Raw genomic sequence first — 19,150 nt, forward strand, 5'->3', positions numbered from 1 at the left:
ACATAAACGTCCATACTAAATCTGTACTTCCAGACGAGCTTGGCAGCTTTATGTGAAGAACGTCCGCGCAACTCAGACTATCAACGTCAGCACCGTGACGTAAACAAATTGCCGTGCTTCACTAATTTCAACGCTCGATGAACTTTCTGAGCGCCTGACTTGTTAAACGCAAAAGGTGTTCTTCCGCCAATAAATACTTCTTCTTGCAAAATCATATAACTCAATTTATTTCATTCAACCATACACTTTATATGTAAACAAAACAAAATTGTGCTTAAAAACTTTTAAAAGTTTAATTATATACTTAACATTCGGAAGAATGCAAAACTGTTTTTGTAGAAGTGCACTTGCAACGTGTAAGCGGATGTGACGTCGAGTTCTGGATATCAAAGCAAGTTTGGAATGTTGAGTAACAAATGTATCCCGCAAATCTCACTTAACATTTCGGCACATAATGAAAATGGACTTTTATTAGTACATGGTCAATTTTAATAACACAGAACCGGACAATGTGGGCAGTTCAAATAACGTCATAAAACATAGAAAAAAACTTCACAGTATAAAAGTAATAGCGTTATTACTTGAAGAGCAGAGTTTTAGATTGATTATACAAAACAACTTCACACAACATTTGTAATTTTTCACTGACAGCACCAACTACTATATGATACTACACAAGGAATAAAATGTCAAGAAAATAGAGTTGTTTGGAAGAAGGTGCATTCTCGTAGCATAATCTAAACAGAATGATTTAAGTTCAGGTTTTCAAGTCGCGTCGTCAATGGAAATGCATCATTTTCACGACTAAGCAAGTTTATTTTTCCAGATTTTAACAAATTTTCTTTTTCTGCATTGTAATCTTTTTTGTTTTCGTTTTCCGGAAATTGTGCCTTTGGTTCTATGAAAAAAAAACTTCAATTATTAATAGTTAATATAATGGTTTGGTTGAAAGTCAACCAATACAAAATGCCAACTTTTTTTTAAAGGTATACTGTTTATTTTTACATCTGCAGCAAGGGCCAACATCTTGACCGGCGGACATATTTTAAGCTGACCACAACAAAAAGTTCGCAGGTAAATCACGTTGTAACAAAAATTCTGTGATCATGGCCCTATGATAACCAATTCTTCGAGCATGACGTTTGATGACCAAGTTTAGTTTGCGTTCTTTTCATTTTAACACACAAATGCAAAATTTTACACCTTTCTCAAGCTTATTTCGTGCCTCCTATGTAACAATTTTTTAAGTTAATTTGCCCATGTTTAGCTTTTTAGACTGCATAAATGCGTAATTGTTTTTGTAATTTTAAAGATCAGTACCTAGTCAACTCGATATTTCAATTGTTAACTTAGTCATTTATTCTTTTTTAACCTCTTTATTTTATTTATTTATTTTGCAATGAAGAGTTATTTAATGTAAAAGTAAAAAATGGGAAGTACTAAAGAAATCCATCTGCCCAAAAACACCGTTAGACCCTAAAAAAGTATTTAAAGAAATTCGCATAATTTAGTCGACTTATATTTGGGTTATATACGGTTTCAGAGGTAGGGAATATGTCACAGCAAGCAGGTTTATTTATTGTTAGGTAAACAAGGGTGGTTGTTCCGACACCGGTGACAGTGTGACGAATCGTCGGGATGCCACCCACCAATTAAAAACTGATTAAACTACGATAGGTAGTCGTTGTTTACTGAAAACCCATTGTTGTTTACCGAAAACTCTCTAATACAATAAAATATTGCCGTTGGCAATTTACCCGAGGTGGTGGCAGAATAAAATAATAATGTACTGATAATTGCGTCCAGTAATAAAATTGACAATTAAAAACGAAAATGGTAAAAAAAAGAAAAAAAAAGTGTTCGTTAGGAATTTAAACGAAATTGTTAACATTAGCAGTCAATATTTAAAATTAAATGACAAATGTTTAAACAAAATGATATTTACCGAGCTGAAACACTTCTTCCCAGGTATAGGAGTGGGCTGATGAAAGCGACTGGTTTAGCCAAGGTTCATCCAGCAAGCTTACCATAAGGCACCTGTGTTCGGGAACAGGTTCCAACAACCATCTGATTATTGACATAAGATCTGTAACCAAAAGGCAACTTAAACAGGACCCAAAACTAATCAAACTGAAGTTCATACAGTACCAACAACAAATTATATACGTAGCCAAATTCACACAAAGCTAGAGGGCACTTTTGGTTCTAATGCTAGGTAAAATTGATAGTGTAACCTTTCATTTAAACCAATTTTTTTCTAATTAAACTCGACCGATTATAATTATTCGAGGTTTACAGTGGTACTGTTCTCAGTTTCTATTTTTTCTCAAAAAATGATTAAGATCATGTAGGTAGAATAAGGCATTTCGTAGCGCATGGTAAGCAACCATTTTGACTCGCGTATTTTCTTGTAGTATTTAGATGGATAGTTCAGAGAAACAATTTGCCTAAAATACTGTCAGAAATCTTCCAGAACAGAAGTCGGCAACCTTTTCTAGTCGCGGGCCAAAATGAAGCTAGGCTAATTTCGCGGCCATACTATCAATTTCCTTTCAACTGATTCTAACTACTTTGGGGTCAGGAATCCGAATATAAAGCAGATTTGCCTATCACGTCAGGTTTTGTTAGTATTAAACACTTTATTTCACAACCCAACATTACGGTTTGCGTATGTGTTGAAGTACTCATTCGTTTTGGAAAAGTAATATAACGAAATTTAGCCACATTAGAGCACACCTGACAGATGGTAACTCGTTTTACCGACATCAGATCAAACTTGCGTGTTATAACTGTAGGCCAACAAATCAGAATTACCTTATCCTTGATTTATTAGTTTTGATCTTGTAAATTAAAGACCGGACTGGATTTTTTCTATTTTGTGCATTGTGGAAATTCAAAATTAGCACATGCTGTATTTTGTTTACTTGACCAGTAAACCCACACACAAGTCATTAGTTAGCTGTTGGGAAAATGAGGCAGTTAGCTGTTAAGGAAGCAGGATAGCACATGAGAGGGTTGATACCAAAACTAACCAGGAATGATGCGTGGCAAGTTTATACACAACTTTCTTGGAAGCAAGAAAGTGGTTGCAAGACTTGCTCTACAATCTCTGGGTAGCAATATGAGCATTAAGCTAAACTTTTTGAATAGCCATGCCGATATATTTCCCGAAAATCTTCAGTAATGAGGGGGCGACGTTTTCACCAGGACATTAAAACAATACCAAGGGAAAACGCTACAGTGAATTTAACATTTAAACAAATGAAATGTCTAGGTACAAACGGCTATGCTTTCATGTGCGTTTAAAAGTGCAGTGAAGTACTACAAAACTTTTTGCCGATTATTACGATGTAAATTAAAATTTTCTCGCGCATCTTTCTGTTTTTATTGTGGTTTGACGTTTTTCAGAAAATCTATTTAATTTAGCCCAAAGACCATGTAATCTATTGTGTTAATGCAGAGTTAATTGATAAACTCTACAAACTGCAATTTCTGGCAAATTAAACTATAAATGCCTTTTATCGATTAATATGCGTATCTGTTTTACCTGTATAATCAGGGTTACCATCTGCTCAGACCAAAAAATAAGCACGCTACTAAAGACCAGGGGCAGATCCAGGATTCCGGGGGTGAAATCCAAGCTTTCAGAATAACGTTATAAAATAAGATAAAGACTTGAAAACAGCTATTTTTGTATGCGCAAAACGTAGCTTAATCCACCGAAGCTCGAAAAAATGCGTTTACTTAGTTAAAATTGGTAAGTTAACCACCCCTATTTAATGCAAGCTTTGTATTTTTTTTTTTACTTTTTTGCGCCAGAACGCACATGTACACCTTTTAAACCAGGGGTCGGCAACCTTTTTCTAGTCGCGGGCCAAACTAAACTCAGCATGTTTTCGACGGGCCTTAATATATTTCCATTTCGATATAGCTACCAAGCGCACGTCGCCTTTCGTCGGAGAAGCCCTCTCAAAAATGCAAATATACCTAAAGGGCAAGGAAATACGACTCGCGCAAAGCATTTTTCGATTTAACATAGTTGAAAACATAAGGCATGGCCGATTGGCCGTGTTCACTGTCCAGTTTGTGAAACAGATCGCGGGCGGGATGGAATTTACTGGCGGACCTGATCAGGCCCGCGGGCCGTAGGTTGCCGACCCCTGTTTTAAACCGTGGTGCATGGCAGCATGAAACGCCTGAAGCTGACCTGCCTGGTAGTTAAGTTTAGTTCACTTGGTGGAGTTTGGCTTGTAATAAAATTATTTATTGAATGATTTACTGTAATGCTTCTAGCAATTTGTTTTGTAGTATCATATCGTGTTTTCATAGCCTCTGGGCTGGTTTCACAATCACAACAACAGCAATGATCGCAGCTCTTTTCCTTTCGACTTCGTAATTGCTAAAGCAAGCTACCACAATTCTATAGGCTGCAATGTACTTTTTTGATTTAGAATAAACTATCACAACTCATTACTGTTATAATCTGGGTTAAAGAACTTGGTAAATATAAATAAATGAAGTCTCTCACTCCTCCGTCAATGTTAAAATAATTGATAAAGAACACTTTTAGAAACTAAAATAAGACAAACTAAGCACACACCTCTAAAATAAGCACGTTTCTTAGAAATAAGCACATTTGTGTTTTCTAAGACATGGCACCCCAAAATAAGCACAAATCTTAGAAATAAGCACGGTATGGCAACCCTGTGTATACTGATAACGTATTTCCTTTATTTTGAAAGTTTTGCCAATTTAAACCAAATAAAAATTTAGACCGGTTTAAGCTGGATTTCGTTCGAAGTGTTTTTTACGCTTATTTGTTATGTGAGACCTAACGTTATTACGTAAATGGACTGTTGAAATTCGCCTCGGATGCCAACAGAGAATCACTGACTACATGCTGAGAAGATTAACTCAAAACGAAAATATCAGCTATTTCAAAGTCAAATAAGATTCGTTAAAACAGAAGAACCCGTTTAGAAAATAAGTCACGGGCCGGATGACTTACACTGGCGGGCCAGGGGTTGCCAAGCCTATCCTAAAAATAAGGTGTAAAAAAAGCAGACACATATATATTCAAAGTGAGGTGGTCTACATATATTATTTTCTTTGCTTGATTTTGATTTTACATAACTTTATTTGTTTATCATGAATTTTTCTGAGAAGATTTGTTATTTCCCCGGATTTTTTCAATAGCGCCCTGTAATTTAAAGTTTTTTATTTGAGCATTACAAATGCCTATTGCTCTTGACATTGAACGCAAATAGTTAAATTTTGCTGTAACTATTTTTTTCAAAATTTTGACTTTATAGAAGATATTGAACCTCTTTTTAGCAGAATTTGAAATACACGATTCTAATGAACGGTGTACGATAATAATGTATGACAGCTATGCATAGAAAAAACAACGCACCGTCGGACAGCACCGAAGGTGGCGTGAGTTTTGCTTCAACCGTTTCCTCGATGTTTTGAAAGGGGTTTTCCCCGAACACCAGTGTGTAAAGGGTTACACCGAGTGCCCACATGTCTAACTCTGGTCCATCGTACCTAGATGTTTTTACTTTATTAAGCTTTTCACCCTTAATAGTCTTACACAAAAAAACTACATTCAATACATACTGGACAGCTTAGCACAGAAGAAACGGTGAAGGTGAATTGATAAGTAAAACTAGATATGACGAAAAGGGCTTTAGAGTATAGATTAATAAGACTCACGTGCTTCCTAAGAGAACCTCTGGGGAGCAATATTCGAGAGTCCCACAGAATGTCGCAAAAGTCTGACCAGGTTTAAAGAAGGCAGCGCTGCCAAAATCTGAATAAGTTGGTCATCAGATTTGTTGTTTCGAAGGAAATAAATAAAAAGTAGCAACATTTTACGTTTACACACCTATAAGTTTACAAGTGAAGTTTCGGTCAATTATGACATTTTCGTCCTTGATATCTCGGTGGACGACTCCTTGTCTATGGAGAAAATTAACACCGCAGGCAATCTGGTCAAATAAAACAATGAAGTAAGTCTGTATGCTTTGTAGATTATTATAGTTGACGTAATTGAATAATACGATATAATTTCGGTCCGTGAGTTACATAACAACATGTAAGGTGTCGTTAGTCGCAATGAGAATAGTCTAATAACGTAGATAGTGATTTATTTCCTGCACAATAAATACGGTAAACCTGTCGAAAAATCAGGCTGGCCAAAGCTTCGTCCATCCGCGGAGCTCTGTCGATAAATTCAAACAAGTCAAACTCGCCGTGTTTGTGCATGATCATGCAGAAGAAGCGATCGTTTTCAAAGAATTCGCTGACGTGGACGATATTTTCATGATGAAACCTACAAAGTAAATTGTAAAAAAACTTTTAGCGATATAAGCACCCAATTCAAACCCAGAAAAATCAGAGTGCTGCGATTGGATACATGCACGTTGGAAATAAAATAAAACATAATTTATCCAAACTCTTGGCAAATTAAAGTGTCAAATCTAACGTTAATTCCGATTTTATTGGTACAGTTAAAGAATAGTCAATTACTGTTCTAAAATTAAAGTTCTTGCTTTTAAACATGTTACCATTGAGTAGAATATTCGCACTTTTCGCGTCACAAGGTATAATTTAGGTATAAATATCATCATTATTTATCCAGCGTATTAAATGTTATTTGGCATGCAGCTTACAGTATTTCGCACCTTGATAAAGGTCCTATTGAAATACGTTTTACGTTTAACAGCAATTGCACTTATCCCATCACTGAATTAACGGGTTTCTCACACAAGGTCGACCTCAAATTAATATTTATTGGGTAGGGTTGCACATTTATAGAATGTTTAAGATTTTATACTTCCAATAAAATTAACAGATTTACTTTGAAGAATTTTAACCTCGTGCTAACAAACCCTCATCCAACTATGCTAGCTTCTTTGCCAAATATGAGGTTTTAGAGGAGTGCGCTAAACTGGACCTACTTGGTGAGAAGAGCAATCTCAAGCGGTATGATAGAATCACTTTCGTAGTCGTCAACCCAACATTCGTCCAGAACTTTCTCTTTTCGGATAAATTTCACAATCATCTATAGAATGAACAAATGCATAGTTCCACATATAGTTTCCAAGAAACGTAACTTTCAAAATCTGATAACACTCGATTTTGTTTTGAAATATGAAGGTACAGCGTATAAGGTTTGGTTTGGGTGACCGCTAAGTAGTTTTAAGAGACCGCAAGTGTTTCATTTAAATACCAAAAAGTTGCAAGTCCAAAATTTTGAAACCGCTGGAGAAATTTCAAAACACCTTAAAAAAAACATTGTTCCCAACTTAAGTGTTCATAAATTTGGTCTACATTTATAGGTCTAACGCTATAATATAAGTGCTATTTGAACAAGTAATACCTCCAAATAAAACTTGAAACGTTTAATTCGTGTTAAAATTAGTCACAGACCGCTAATTAGGGCCCTTTAAACCAAATTTGATTGCAACTTAATCGGTGATATTCAAACACGCTAAATATGCTAAGAATTTGACAACTGTATGTGAGTTGTTTATTCCGCACAAAAAACTTATTGATACAAGATCTCCTAGCTATACCAAGCAATTATAAGTTGACATTTCAAGTGAAGTGAAACAATATTTTACCTCCTTTCCATCTTTTTTTCTAATGGCTGTTTTCACGAAGCCGTAAGCGCCGTTGCCAATCACTTGCGAAACCTCATATTTGTTTCCGAACTCTCCTTGTATCGCGTGCCACTCATCATCACCATCTAGTGGTGGAGGTAAATCTTCTATTTGACGCTGAGCCTCCTGCTTAATAGCAGCACCAAGCGACTAGAAACATATTAAAATTAGATATATTAAGAACTATTTGGTGAACAACAAACTTTGTAGCACTTTGCGCTGTTCTCTTTTTTTGCGTCAGATTAATAAAAAAAGGATTAGCTACGATTCTACATTTTATCACATTTTGCGACACCTGCAACAGGTTTGATAGTCACTCAGCCTTGCCTGGAACCAAAGTCAATCAAGTAAAACACTTAACCTTAGACCTAACTAAAATTAATTTTAAAAACAAGGTACTCGATTTTTATTTGAGTATTTACGAAGTCAAGCGCTCCTCCAGCAGCTGACGCGTTAAGTGACGGAAGCGTCGAGTTAAAACTGCTACAAAGATGTGATGACGTGTAGCTTGGGTACTCGTGGTCCTTCTGTTTCATCCATATGAAATACTTGACAGCAACAACGTCTCGCTCGACGTTCTTGACAGCAACAACATCATACTCGACATCTGCAGGACATAAGTTCTTATGTAACCTTTTAAATAAACACGTTGGATGTATGAATTAAAAACATATTTTTTAAGAAAACAAAACGTGCGCCTAATTTATGCTTTACTATATTTTGTGAAAATGTTTTCGTAAAGTTCTCGCATATTACTTACCGAGAAGAGTACCGTTTTTGTGATGAGCCTGGCCTTCGAAATGACCTTCGAGTGGTGCAACGGCAGTCACATTTAACCTTGACATGGTGCGTTTCTCGAATGGAGTCGATGTAACAGCAAACTGGCCAAGAGTGCCATTAACGTTTGACGCTGAATTCTCATCTGACTGGTAGTCAGAAAACGGGGGTGACCTTGAAGAGCGATCAAGGTCGTCTGGTTGGTTGCTGGATGCTGGTTGGTTGCCCGATGTTGAATGACAAGCAGAGTCCTGACTAATTTCTGAGCAACATTGTTTAACAAATAATATTATATATTTCCATAACACTATACCAATTTCAATAAAAATATAAAAGCCATAATATTTCATAAAAGCGACATTTCGCAATTTACAGACGTTTCAGCAATAACTCATGCCATCATCAGTGTGAAAATCAAGTGAAGATAAAAGCGATAAAACGTAAAAAGAAAGGAAAAAAAAGGACAAAAAACTATACCAATGTTTTATTAAAACAAAATTCGGATAAAACTTATTTACCCAAAAATTTTCGAAGGCACCAGGACTTGAGTTTTTATACCAGCGATGTTTAGTTTTATATCCGGCTTGCGATCTTTATTTTTTACAGTTTTTCAGCATGGCCCGATTGATATTGACTACAAGCGATGGCTTATTTTGAAGAGTATGCCTTGTAGTTTATTTGGTGTTAGCGAGAAAGTTCGAAAATTAGGAGTTAAATTTTTTAACTTTTTTTTCTAAAAGTGTGATTGCTGGAAAGATGTAATCTAAGGATTGCTCAAGAATTAGCGAGAAAGTTCGAAAATTAGGTGTTAATATGGAAGAATATTAATATTCATAAAATGAATATTAATATTTTTTCTCTAAAATTGTGATTGCTGGAAAGATGTAACCAATATAAGGATTGTGTAGAAATTTCAACTCTGTATCGTCACAACACATCAACGAACCACAACCACCAAGTCAAAGTGGAGAATGAATTAACTTATACCGGTTGTTCACACGAAATATGAAGGGCAAACTATAATTTCAGGTTTTGAATCACCATGATACGATGTTCTACTTTTAAACTTCACTATATACAGTATTTACATAAACTGTTGTTTGCTTTTGCGAAAGATTGAATGCAACCTTTTCTTAATCTTATTTTGTTTTACGGAAGCCGTTTTACAAATCTGAGCGACTCGCGACCTGTGAAAGTACATCAGCGAAAATCCAAACATATAACAGAAGTCCGATGTAAAGCTGAATAAACTGTCAAAAGACTTGAGTCATTCTAGACAATTCGATTACGCTGTGACCCGTGTATTGTGTACTATATATAACCTTAACATGAATAGGTTTATAAATATATACTAAAAAGCCTAGAGTTCACCTACCTTCAAGCAAATCGGAGCTGCCATTTAACAGCGAATTAATTCGGTCTAACGCAGACTTTCTTTGGTGGTTCATAGTCAGCTCGACCCATGAACTGTCACCCAAACTTTCGTTGACGTCAACATTTTCCTTTTTTTCAACGTGAACAGGAGATTGGTTGCTATTGGTAACCTGAAGGAAGCTCTCAGTGTCGTGTTCAAGCAGTTCAAAGGTGCCACAACTGAAAAATCAGCATACCCAACTTTTTATAAATTATGGTTAGGATAATGCTCGGAATTCCAACCGCATGCACGACTTGCACGTGGTAAAAAGTCGTACGCATCCAAAAGCCAGTACAAATCAAAACAGGCTCTAGTTGCAGGAGGGAAGATGTTTCGCTGTTAAAATGATGTTACAAAAACTCACTTGATATTAAGCAATTTATAGGCCTGATTAAAGTGGACAAAAAACATCCACAAAAAGTCTTGATATTTTTGTTATTTGAAAACGACAACAAACAAGACGCTGATTATTTTAGAAAAATGTTGAGTAACCAGTTGAATACATCGTAAAAATAATTTAAGAATATTAACAAAGACCTAGTTATCCAAATAGGAAACGGGATAACATTAATCGCCAAACAATTGTTTTGAAATCGTTTTGAAAAGGCGCAAAATTCGAACATGGTATACAGATTTTTCTTACGTTGGACACTGTAAGACCTTCATTATGCGTTTGAATGTCACGTTGGTCGATTAATTCCTGCTATCACACGGGGCGTATTCTTAACACACTTTATTTAGGCACCAGGAAACTTATAAAAACAACAAACTAACGAGATAATAATTAGATAGCGACCTAGGCCAAAGCTTAAATGGGTTTCTACAGTGTGTTTAGTGTTCTGTTTAACCAAGCAAAAATTAGGCAAAGTTTGCAAAATATCCACTAACTTGCAGCAGTTTGAACCGTAAGATATTTTCATTTTCAAACAGAATTCTTACGTTGGACATAAAGGCTTTTCATAAAATAAGACAGCGCGCGTTCGCTTACGACTTACGTAAGGACAACAAATCATTTCAGACACAACAAATAGTGACACAAATTGTTTCTTGGTTATATATTAATTTTGCATTTTACACTTGAAGTTTGAAAAAAAAAACAGCGTCAAAAAGTATAAGTACAAATAATTAAATAGCTACGGTCACGCAGATAATTTATACCACAACAGTCGATTAAATGCCGCCCAAGCCCTATCCTTATATATGCAATGGTGATGAAAGAGCAGTGCTCCCCGACCAGTGTGGCACAGCACACTGATTTGCCTCGAAACTATGCTGGGTGTACATTCCGGAGGTGTTTTATTAGCGTTTTTTTTTCCAAGAATGCATTTTAATATTTAGTAGAAATACCATTAAAAAAATTTGACATTAAATGCAATTATTCGAGTGTTACTTTGTAAACTTTTCCTAAAATTTAAAACTTTTTAAAACCTGTGTTACGTTCATTTTCCGGAAGTTTAACTCCGAGATGTTTTTTTTAACAAGCTCAACTAACAAGCGATTAGATCGTCTATACTACAATGATTTCCAAACTTTATACCAACGCGGAAATAGAGCTTACCTAAAAAAATCGAGCCCATGAAACAGCTTAGTAAAATGATAAGCATTTTGCTTATTATTAGTATTTTCTCGGTTCGCATTGTATAAATATTCTAGACATTTAATTTTTCGAATGCTCTAAGCCCTCTAAAAAATTTGTCCGGATTTAATATATTTTAGGTAAAAATCGCAATATCAAAAGATAAAGGAATGTAATTTGTCAAATTTGGTCATATTTTTGTAAGGTTGTCGCTGAAATTGTTTTAGCTCTGTCAGTGCGCCGCAATTTGCAAATAGACTAAGGTTGCGGCACACGGTTATATCATTGTTATTGCGTTGAAGCATTTAGTCATTTCAGACACAATCAGAGGCAAACAATCCTTCGCTGTTTTGTAGGCTGTATGATTTTCCGATTACCGAGAAATACACAAAACGCATCACACTCACTTGCTATGAAATTTATATTTGCCGAAAATTTAGAGCCAGTGCAACGTTTAGGTATAAGTGAAACTGTTATGTCATTTAAAAAATCTCAATAATTGGCCCTCTAACAAATTGTTACGCTATCCCTATCATCATTTTTAGGTTACATGTTAAATCCTACATTTATTTTATTTTAATCATCACGAACCAGCAGACTTACACGGACAACGTGTTACAAAGTAAGATGCAATGGTGATCAAGATCCCAGTCTAACAAATTTGTTACGCTATCCCTATCATCATTTTTAGGTTACATGTTAAATCCTACATTTATTTTATTTTAATCATCACGAACCAGCAGACTTACACGGACAACGTGTTACAAAGTAAGATGCAATGGTGATCAAGATCCCAGATCATGATGGATTCTTACATTTTGTTTAATTACGCAAATTTGCAGATTTCCCAAATTATCGCGAATATTGCAGCGGTAATTAATATTGGTCGGACAACGTCGGTAGTCCTTTACCAGTTAGAAAACTGGTGTATGTTTAACCTGGACAACGGGTATTTCGTTTGATAATGATTATAAATCAATAAGTCGGTTAATTCAATTAGCAAGTAAGGTTTAAACGTCAAATTAGTCGACTTTTTCACTAATGAATCAGGTATGACGGTAATTCGCAGACGACTGGCCGACATTTTTTATCGAGTATAATTTCTTTCAAAAAGCGCCTAAGTGGCGAGTGTAAATTTTAGCTTAAAATTAACACAGTAATTGTTATGTAATGCCATATTTATTGGCTTAATTTTTAATCGGACAACAAAAAATAAAATTACTTTTAATTGACATACAATGTAGAAAGCTCTGTAAGAAGTTTGCAAAAGTGACATTAAAATACTGACAGTCAAAACAGACTAACCTTGGGGATCCATCGTCTGATTGTGGTCCAATTAGTGTTTCAGAAAAATCTTCTTTTCTAAAAAAAAAAATTTTCCGTAATTTGCAGCAATGTGACGTAACATGAAGTTAATGGTGTACTTTGGACTTCATCGTACGTCACAATGCTGCAAGTGTGGTGCTCAACTGTTGGTCTCTAAACTTTAAGACCAGTTGTATGTAAAAGTTAAGAAGACTTTTATTTACATACTTTTGTCGTAATTACATTTGGGGTTGATTTTGATTTTTAAGGTCCACCGGTCCGTAAAATTTGTTTTATAATTGGACAGGTTCGCAAGGTAAAAAGGTTGAGAACCACTGCTTTAAAGAGTATAATTGTGTACAGAACATAGATATACATAAGCGGAAGCTTATAAGAATTGATCAACTTTTAATTACCCTAGAAGCATTTAAAAAAATATTCACTTCGAATCAAGGGTGGATGCACTTGACAACGACGAATCCACTTGACACGTGAATCGTAAAAAAATAATGCGTTTATTTGACTAAAAATTGCAAACCTTTTACTTTAGAACAGCGGTTCCCAAACTTTTCTAAATATTTTGTCTGGTGGACCTTGTGCAATTATTTTTATATTTGGCCGCCCTATAAAAATTCAAGGGTCCGTTCAGTTGATCCCAGTTTCTTGTAGTACACTAGTGCAGTCACGATTCTTTCTAATGTCACAACTTTCTAACTAATACGAATGATAGCAGGTATTACAGCATAATATATGCTGAGTCAAACACGCTATATTACTAACTAAAGACTAATAATGATGACAGATAATAATGTTTAAAACATATATCAATGTTCAAAAACATTCGCTAATGCCTAATGTTTAAAAAATCTCTCTTGAGGTCTGAACTCTGAGATGACTCCCTCAAAACGCAAATATACTAGAAAGTAAAATTGTTTTTTGGGGTTGCCGAACCCTGTACTAAAACATACACATTTAGCAATATCAGATTATTGCCATCACCATGTACAAACAACCATTTTTAGACAAAGTTATTACTTGTCCTGTGGAAGACTTGAGTATCTCATTTCTATTCCTGGTAGTAATTTCCTGATGTTCTAAAATAAAACAAAGTGAAAAACTCAAAATACATTTATTTGTTTTAAATTACCACTTTACCAGTAACTAACATTTTAGTCATACATGTGAGTGTGACAATACAACTGAGAGTGGATGATGCCCTTGCACAGTCTTTCATTAATCGATAAGCATTTCAAATTGCATATAGTAGCATAAATATTTCCAATGGCAAATATGATTGAGGTACAAAAGTTAGTGTAAATTTATTTACAACTTGGCAAAATATGTATAAAATTAGGTGACCAAAAAATAGTACTTATACAGCTAAACTCCTGCTCTTTATTAACAATAAAATTGCTTATACTGGTATGTAGAAACAAAAGATAGTTAGTTAAAAAACACTTGCCATTGAGGTCAATTCGTCGGTGCAATATCCAAGCATTGCAAGAGAAAAGTTGTTGTTGATTCTATCAACACACCCAGAGCTGTCCACTGATAAAAGTCCATTAATACTAGTGAAATACCACACTGCAGCAGAGTATGTCATCTCTTTGAAAGAATAAATTTGTGATAAATTTAACAAACTAAATTTATATCGGGAAACATCATTGGAGTGATGTATAAAAAAATGCACAAATATGCTGCATGCAAATGTATTCACAAATTCGAAATGTCCAAACCTCTTGCCGCAGTTTTCTCTTGACTCCGAATATAGACAGAAACAGGAAAATTTGTTCCATCAATAGACAAGCCTGTTGTGTGTTGTTTTCTTATACTCTGCAAATAAAATAGTAAAAATAAATAAAAGGTAAAAACGTTATTTTCATTCACATGTTTTTCTAATAGCTCTTAACGTTATGTAAAATCAACATGAATAATGCAAACCTTGTTTATTCTTTGCCCTGTTTGTGGCAGTTTGTAAGATGGAAAAAATTGGTGAATGTCATTACCAACCATCGATGCTGAAGATGAATACCCGTGAATTAATGGAAAGTTTACATCACAACTTAATAGTTGCCCCTGGAATAATTTGGGTGTTAAATTCTTATACAAATTGATTATTCTGTTAAATTTATTTTATAAAAACTTTACCTCTTCATTAAATACCACTTCTGCAACTACCCTAATAACAGGTTGTAGAACTACAATGCAGCGTAACTTGTCTGCTTGTCCTTTAACTTTTTTAATCCACACAGACACAGGAATTTCCTTTCCATCTTTAGTTATAGCTTCCATCTTTATAATGTGATATATAGTTATATTTAAACATAATAATAAAGGGTTTACAGGCAATAACCAATAACCATAACTTACAACTTTCCCACATGTTATAACAACATTTCCTCTGGCCCTACAAATGTCAGTCATAAGTGCTTCCTTGTCATCATTTAAACCCATTCGAAGAAGTTCAGACAACTTTTTTCCAATTAAAGCTTGTGGTGAGTAGCCAAGCAAACGACATGCTTGCCGATTAACAGTAAGAACCTGTACATTTGTATAAAAATGTATTTATATATACAAATATTGATAACTTAAGTTGGAAAAGAATATGTTTTAATAACATGACAAAAAGTTTAAACGTTTCAAAAAAATATATAACGTAGCTTAGATCAGTGGTTCTTATCCTTTTTTCTAACGCTCCCCCTTTTGGATATCAAAGGTATCATTACAAATTCAATTTGGTATTTATCGGTTATATAATAGAAAGGCAACATGAAACTACAAAATTATCTTTATTGCAAGAAATTTTGCGTTATATTTGGTTAAGTTGGGTAAAATTTCATTTAGGACAAATGACACATTGAGCACAAAATAATTACACATTGCTGTGCTCTATATATATTACATGTTATCAAGATTATATTTTTGCCTTTTATCAAAATGTGTTACGGCATTACTGATTTTTAAAGTTCTAGGCCCCTTTAAATTTTGCTGTCTAGGTCGACTTAAAACTGTTTCCTGCTTTCAAGGGGTGATTTGGGCTGTGTGTGGTGGAACAATGAAGTAATGTTCACAGGAATCTTAAGTTGTGCAAAGGGGTTTGGACCTACCCCCCACCACAGTTAATAAGAATCATCGCTTTGGACTCAGACGCGCTTAAACATAAAATACATTAGAGTAGGAAATTAACCAACATCACTTTTTTGGACCAGTATCGAGTTTTTATATTTATACCTTGAATATGGCAGTAATTTAATTGAATTAAAAAACAATGCAGATAACATTCAGTTTTTTTGATCTATATTTAATAATAAAGTTCTTTTTTGTATATTAACTCCACATGATTGTTTTCGAGGCAAACTACATAAAGTTTTGATAGTAAAATATGGTCAAACTTATCAGCCTTAATAACAGATACAAATTTCTGTAAGGGCGGAATATAAGGCAGTATTACCGGTCTATCTCTATATTAGAGTATAAATCTTTTTTTTTATAAAAAGAAAAAGCCTATTTTTGAAAGTACTAAACCTTACTTTAAAGGTTTCAGCATCCATTGTTAAAACACTTTTGCTGAGAGCGCCATCAATTTCAGCATCTTCATTGTTTATTAACTTTTTTAATGACTTTGTAATGGACTGTCTTGACTCAGGTCTGTAATTATTTATTTCCAAAATGGTGAAGAAGTCAAATTATATAAATGTTAGAAATTAAATAAAATAGCCTACAATGTAATTCATAACAAAAAACTACTGCTGTACCAAGTAGTATATAAGTGCCATATACATTTATTTAGGCAAGGTTAAGTGCATGTTTTGTACTCAGCCATTTAAGAGTTTACTGTAATTATTTATTTCCAAAATGGTGAAGAAGTCAAATTATATAAATGTTAGAAATTAAATAAAATAGCCTACAATGTAATTCATAACAAAAAACTACTGCTGTACCAAGTAGTATATAAGTGCCATATACATTTATTTAGGCAAGGTTAAGTGCATGTTTTGTACTCAGCCATTTAAGAGTTTACTGTAATTATTTATTTCCAAAATGGTGAAGAAGTCAAATTATATAAATGTTAGAAATTAAATAAAATAGCCTACAATGTAATTCATAACAAAAAACTACTGCTGTACCAAGTAGTATATAAGTGCCATATACATTTATTTAGGCAAGGTTAAGTGCATGTTTTGTACTCAGCCATTTAAGAGTTTTATTAAAAAGTTAGTTTATTTTGGTTAAATTCAAAATATAAACTGCTTTTTCTAAACCAAATGTGATTATTGTTATCTCAAAGAAAATCAATATAACTGCTTGCCAAAAAATAACTGTCTTTGCAGTTAATTCTAAGCAAACTATTTATTTAGTATCATCATCTGTTCACAGAAGTTCCCAGAATATAAACTTCTTTCAAATACCCACTTTTCAGCCTAAAGTTTAGACAAAAAAAAGAAAATTATGAAATGTATTGCCCTTCTAGCCGACTCAAGGGCAGCTGGTTCAGCATACCAATGCAAAATATTTTACGTTTAAGGCCAATCTTTGCCTCAGTGACCTTGCCATCATGAAAACCACAATATCCGATCTGTTGGACAACATATGCTTTTCCCCTTTTTCACTAAATAAATTTGCAATTAAAAAAATCAACAAAAATAGGAATAATACATGTTGATTAATAGTTAAATTAATAATATATATATATTGGTTTATTAAATATATATTTGGTTATTGATTCATATTTGCAAGATATAAACTTTATGAATTAATTGAACCTAATATCAAATGATTTGTTTGAGCCATTGAATGATTGATTGTGATTGTAGGATGTTGAGATTGCATCTTGGGAATAACTGCAACTGTTTAATTCATCTCCTGCAACGTAAAGTAGAATTGGTTTAGATACACTAAAACTACAAAATAAAATGACTACATACAAGGTATAAAATTAAGCATCTAATTTTTTGACTGAAGTCATAATTAGTTTAAAACGTGAAAACTTGAAAATGTTGATAAGGTAAATCAGGCAAAAACAACAAAATTATACCAGTAAAGACTTTTAGACTTTTTAATAAAGAATGCTTTTTTGACTCCTTTCTTCCTTTGACATTTGGAAATGACTGATTATGCTCAAACGACTTTTGGAGAAACATATTTAGAAGTTTAAAATTTAAGTAGAAATCACTTTATTGTTTGTTCTATATGCAAGTTGAACAAAAAAACAACTAAGATGTTCTGTAGCATCAAAATTTGCAAATCATGTTAGAATATTTAGACTTCTTTATGTAAAATAAATTTTGCAGAAAAATAATACTTTTCACAGCTTCCTGTGAAATCCTTCCATACTTGCCAGATGGGATTGTGACTACCTTCTACCCTAATAAACCATGGTGCATTTTTTAAAACTTATATATAAATATAACAAAAAATGTCTGTTAAAAATACCCACTTCAGTAGTTTTAGCCTACTACAATGATCGCAGGTGCCCCTAAAACATAGGAATAAAGCAGCTGAATTATACACTTTTGTTTGCTGCTTCATACAGGCGAGTCTGGAAAGTATGGCAGGTCTCGACAAGATCTCGCGGATGCACGGCCAAAAAAATTCAGGTGACCTGGTGCAATAAAGGCACACTTTTAAATTTCCGGGTGCACTTTATGATTTTGCACTCTATATTGCATATAATGCACTGTAGACGTATGCCGCACAAGCGTTTTACATATTTGGGGTGCAGTTCAGATTCTTTTTTGGGTTTACTTTTAAAAGGTTGTAAAAAACTTGCGGGTGCACACTGCACTTGTGATACTTTGCACAGTGGCATACAGGTATTTCATATATAGTTAAGGAATATTAAGCAATTCAATATAGAAGATTTTGACTGCCTAATTACTACGTCATCACGCATAATGATAAACATCAAAATGCTGTCATTATAACTGCACTTTAAAACATTTTTCTCATTATTAATTTTTCTACTTTTGTGTAACTTAAATGCCTCCGTTAAAACAAATTTCGCCATAAACTAAGTTTCCTTGTGTTTGTCTTGAACCTGGATAGTCCGCAACTCTGAAAACCAAATCAACTATTTATTTGTTCATTAGCATCGCCAACTAGTCGTACAATACCTCCGGCAAACTTGAGCCAGACTAACACTCTTTTTGACCTGCAGGACCAGGTGCGAACAAGATTGTGATTGCGAATCCTACTGCTCTACAATGTGTTTTTATCAGTTTACCCGAAGACTGGCAAATAAACATGACAAGTTGTACCTTTATAGCATAATGGTTGGAAATTTTAGTCAGTCATAGTTAAGTATATCTTTATTTATTTTCAACATGGTAAGAAAGCTGTGATTCTATCTATATTAGTATATATATATATACTGTTAAGGCAGACTGCAAAAAAAACAGGAAACAAGGAGAA

General features: G+C 34.1%; 1 protein-coding gene across 1 annotated transcript; it reads right to left on the reverse strand.

Moving 5' to 3' along the window:
* Positions 1–335: 335 nt before the first annotated feature.
* On the reverse strand, positions 336–18,592 carry LOC146148542 (PAS domain-containing serine/threonine-protein kinase-like). The gene is made up of 21 exons (XM_083387300.1): positions 17,775–18,592; positions 17,503–17,602; positions 16,270–16,387; positions 15,110–15,280; positions 14,888–15,031; positions 14,681–14,815; positions 14,476–14,572; positions 14,202–14,344; positions 13,775–13,833; positions 12,740–12,796; positions 9,820–10,037; positions 8,428–8,706; positions 8,090–8,274; positions 7,629–7,817; positions 6,963–7,066; positions 6,178–6,334; positions 5,888–5,990; positions 5,716–5,812; positions 5,414–5,547; positions 1,946–2,086; positions 336–898 (listed from the first exon to the last, which is right to left on the reverse strand). Exons 1-21 carry the CDS (start codon positions 17,878–17,880, stop codon positions 738–740), a joined length of 2,898 nt encoding a protein of 965 aa, XP_083243426.1. The 5' UTR covers positions 17,881–18,592; the 3' UTR covers positions 336–737.
* Between the last annotated feature and the right edge of the window lie 558 nt (positions 18,593–19,150).

Source organism: Ascidiella aspersa, chromosome 4, assembly GCF_963924565.1.
Source record: "Ascidiella aspersa chromosome 4, kaAscAspe10.2, whole genome shotgun sequence".
NCBI classification, from domain to species: domain Eukaryota; kingdom Metazoa; phylum Chordata; class Ascidiacea; order Phlebobranchia; family Ascidiidae; genus Ascidiella; species Ascidiella aspersa.

Excerpts from the sequence above, each read along its gene's own strand:
- LOC146148542 (XM_083387300.1), bottom strand. The coding sequence starts at position 17,880 with ATGTTTCTCCAAAAGTCGTTTGAGCATAATCAGTCATTTCCAAATGTC. Across the intron at positions 14,573-14,680 it reads CAGGGCAAAGAATAAACAAG|AGTATAAGAAAACAACACAC; the intron begins GTTTGCATTATT and ends TTTTATTTGCAG. Across the intron at positions 5,548-5,715 it reads GAGGTTCTCTTAGGAAGCAC|GTACGATGGACCAGAGTTAG; the intron begins GTGAGTCTTATT and ends AAAAACATCTAG.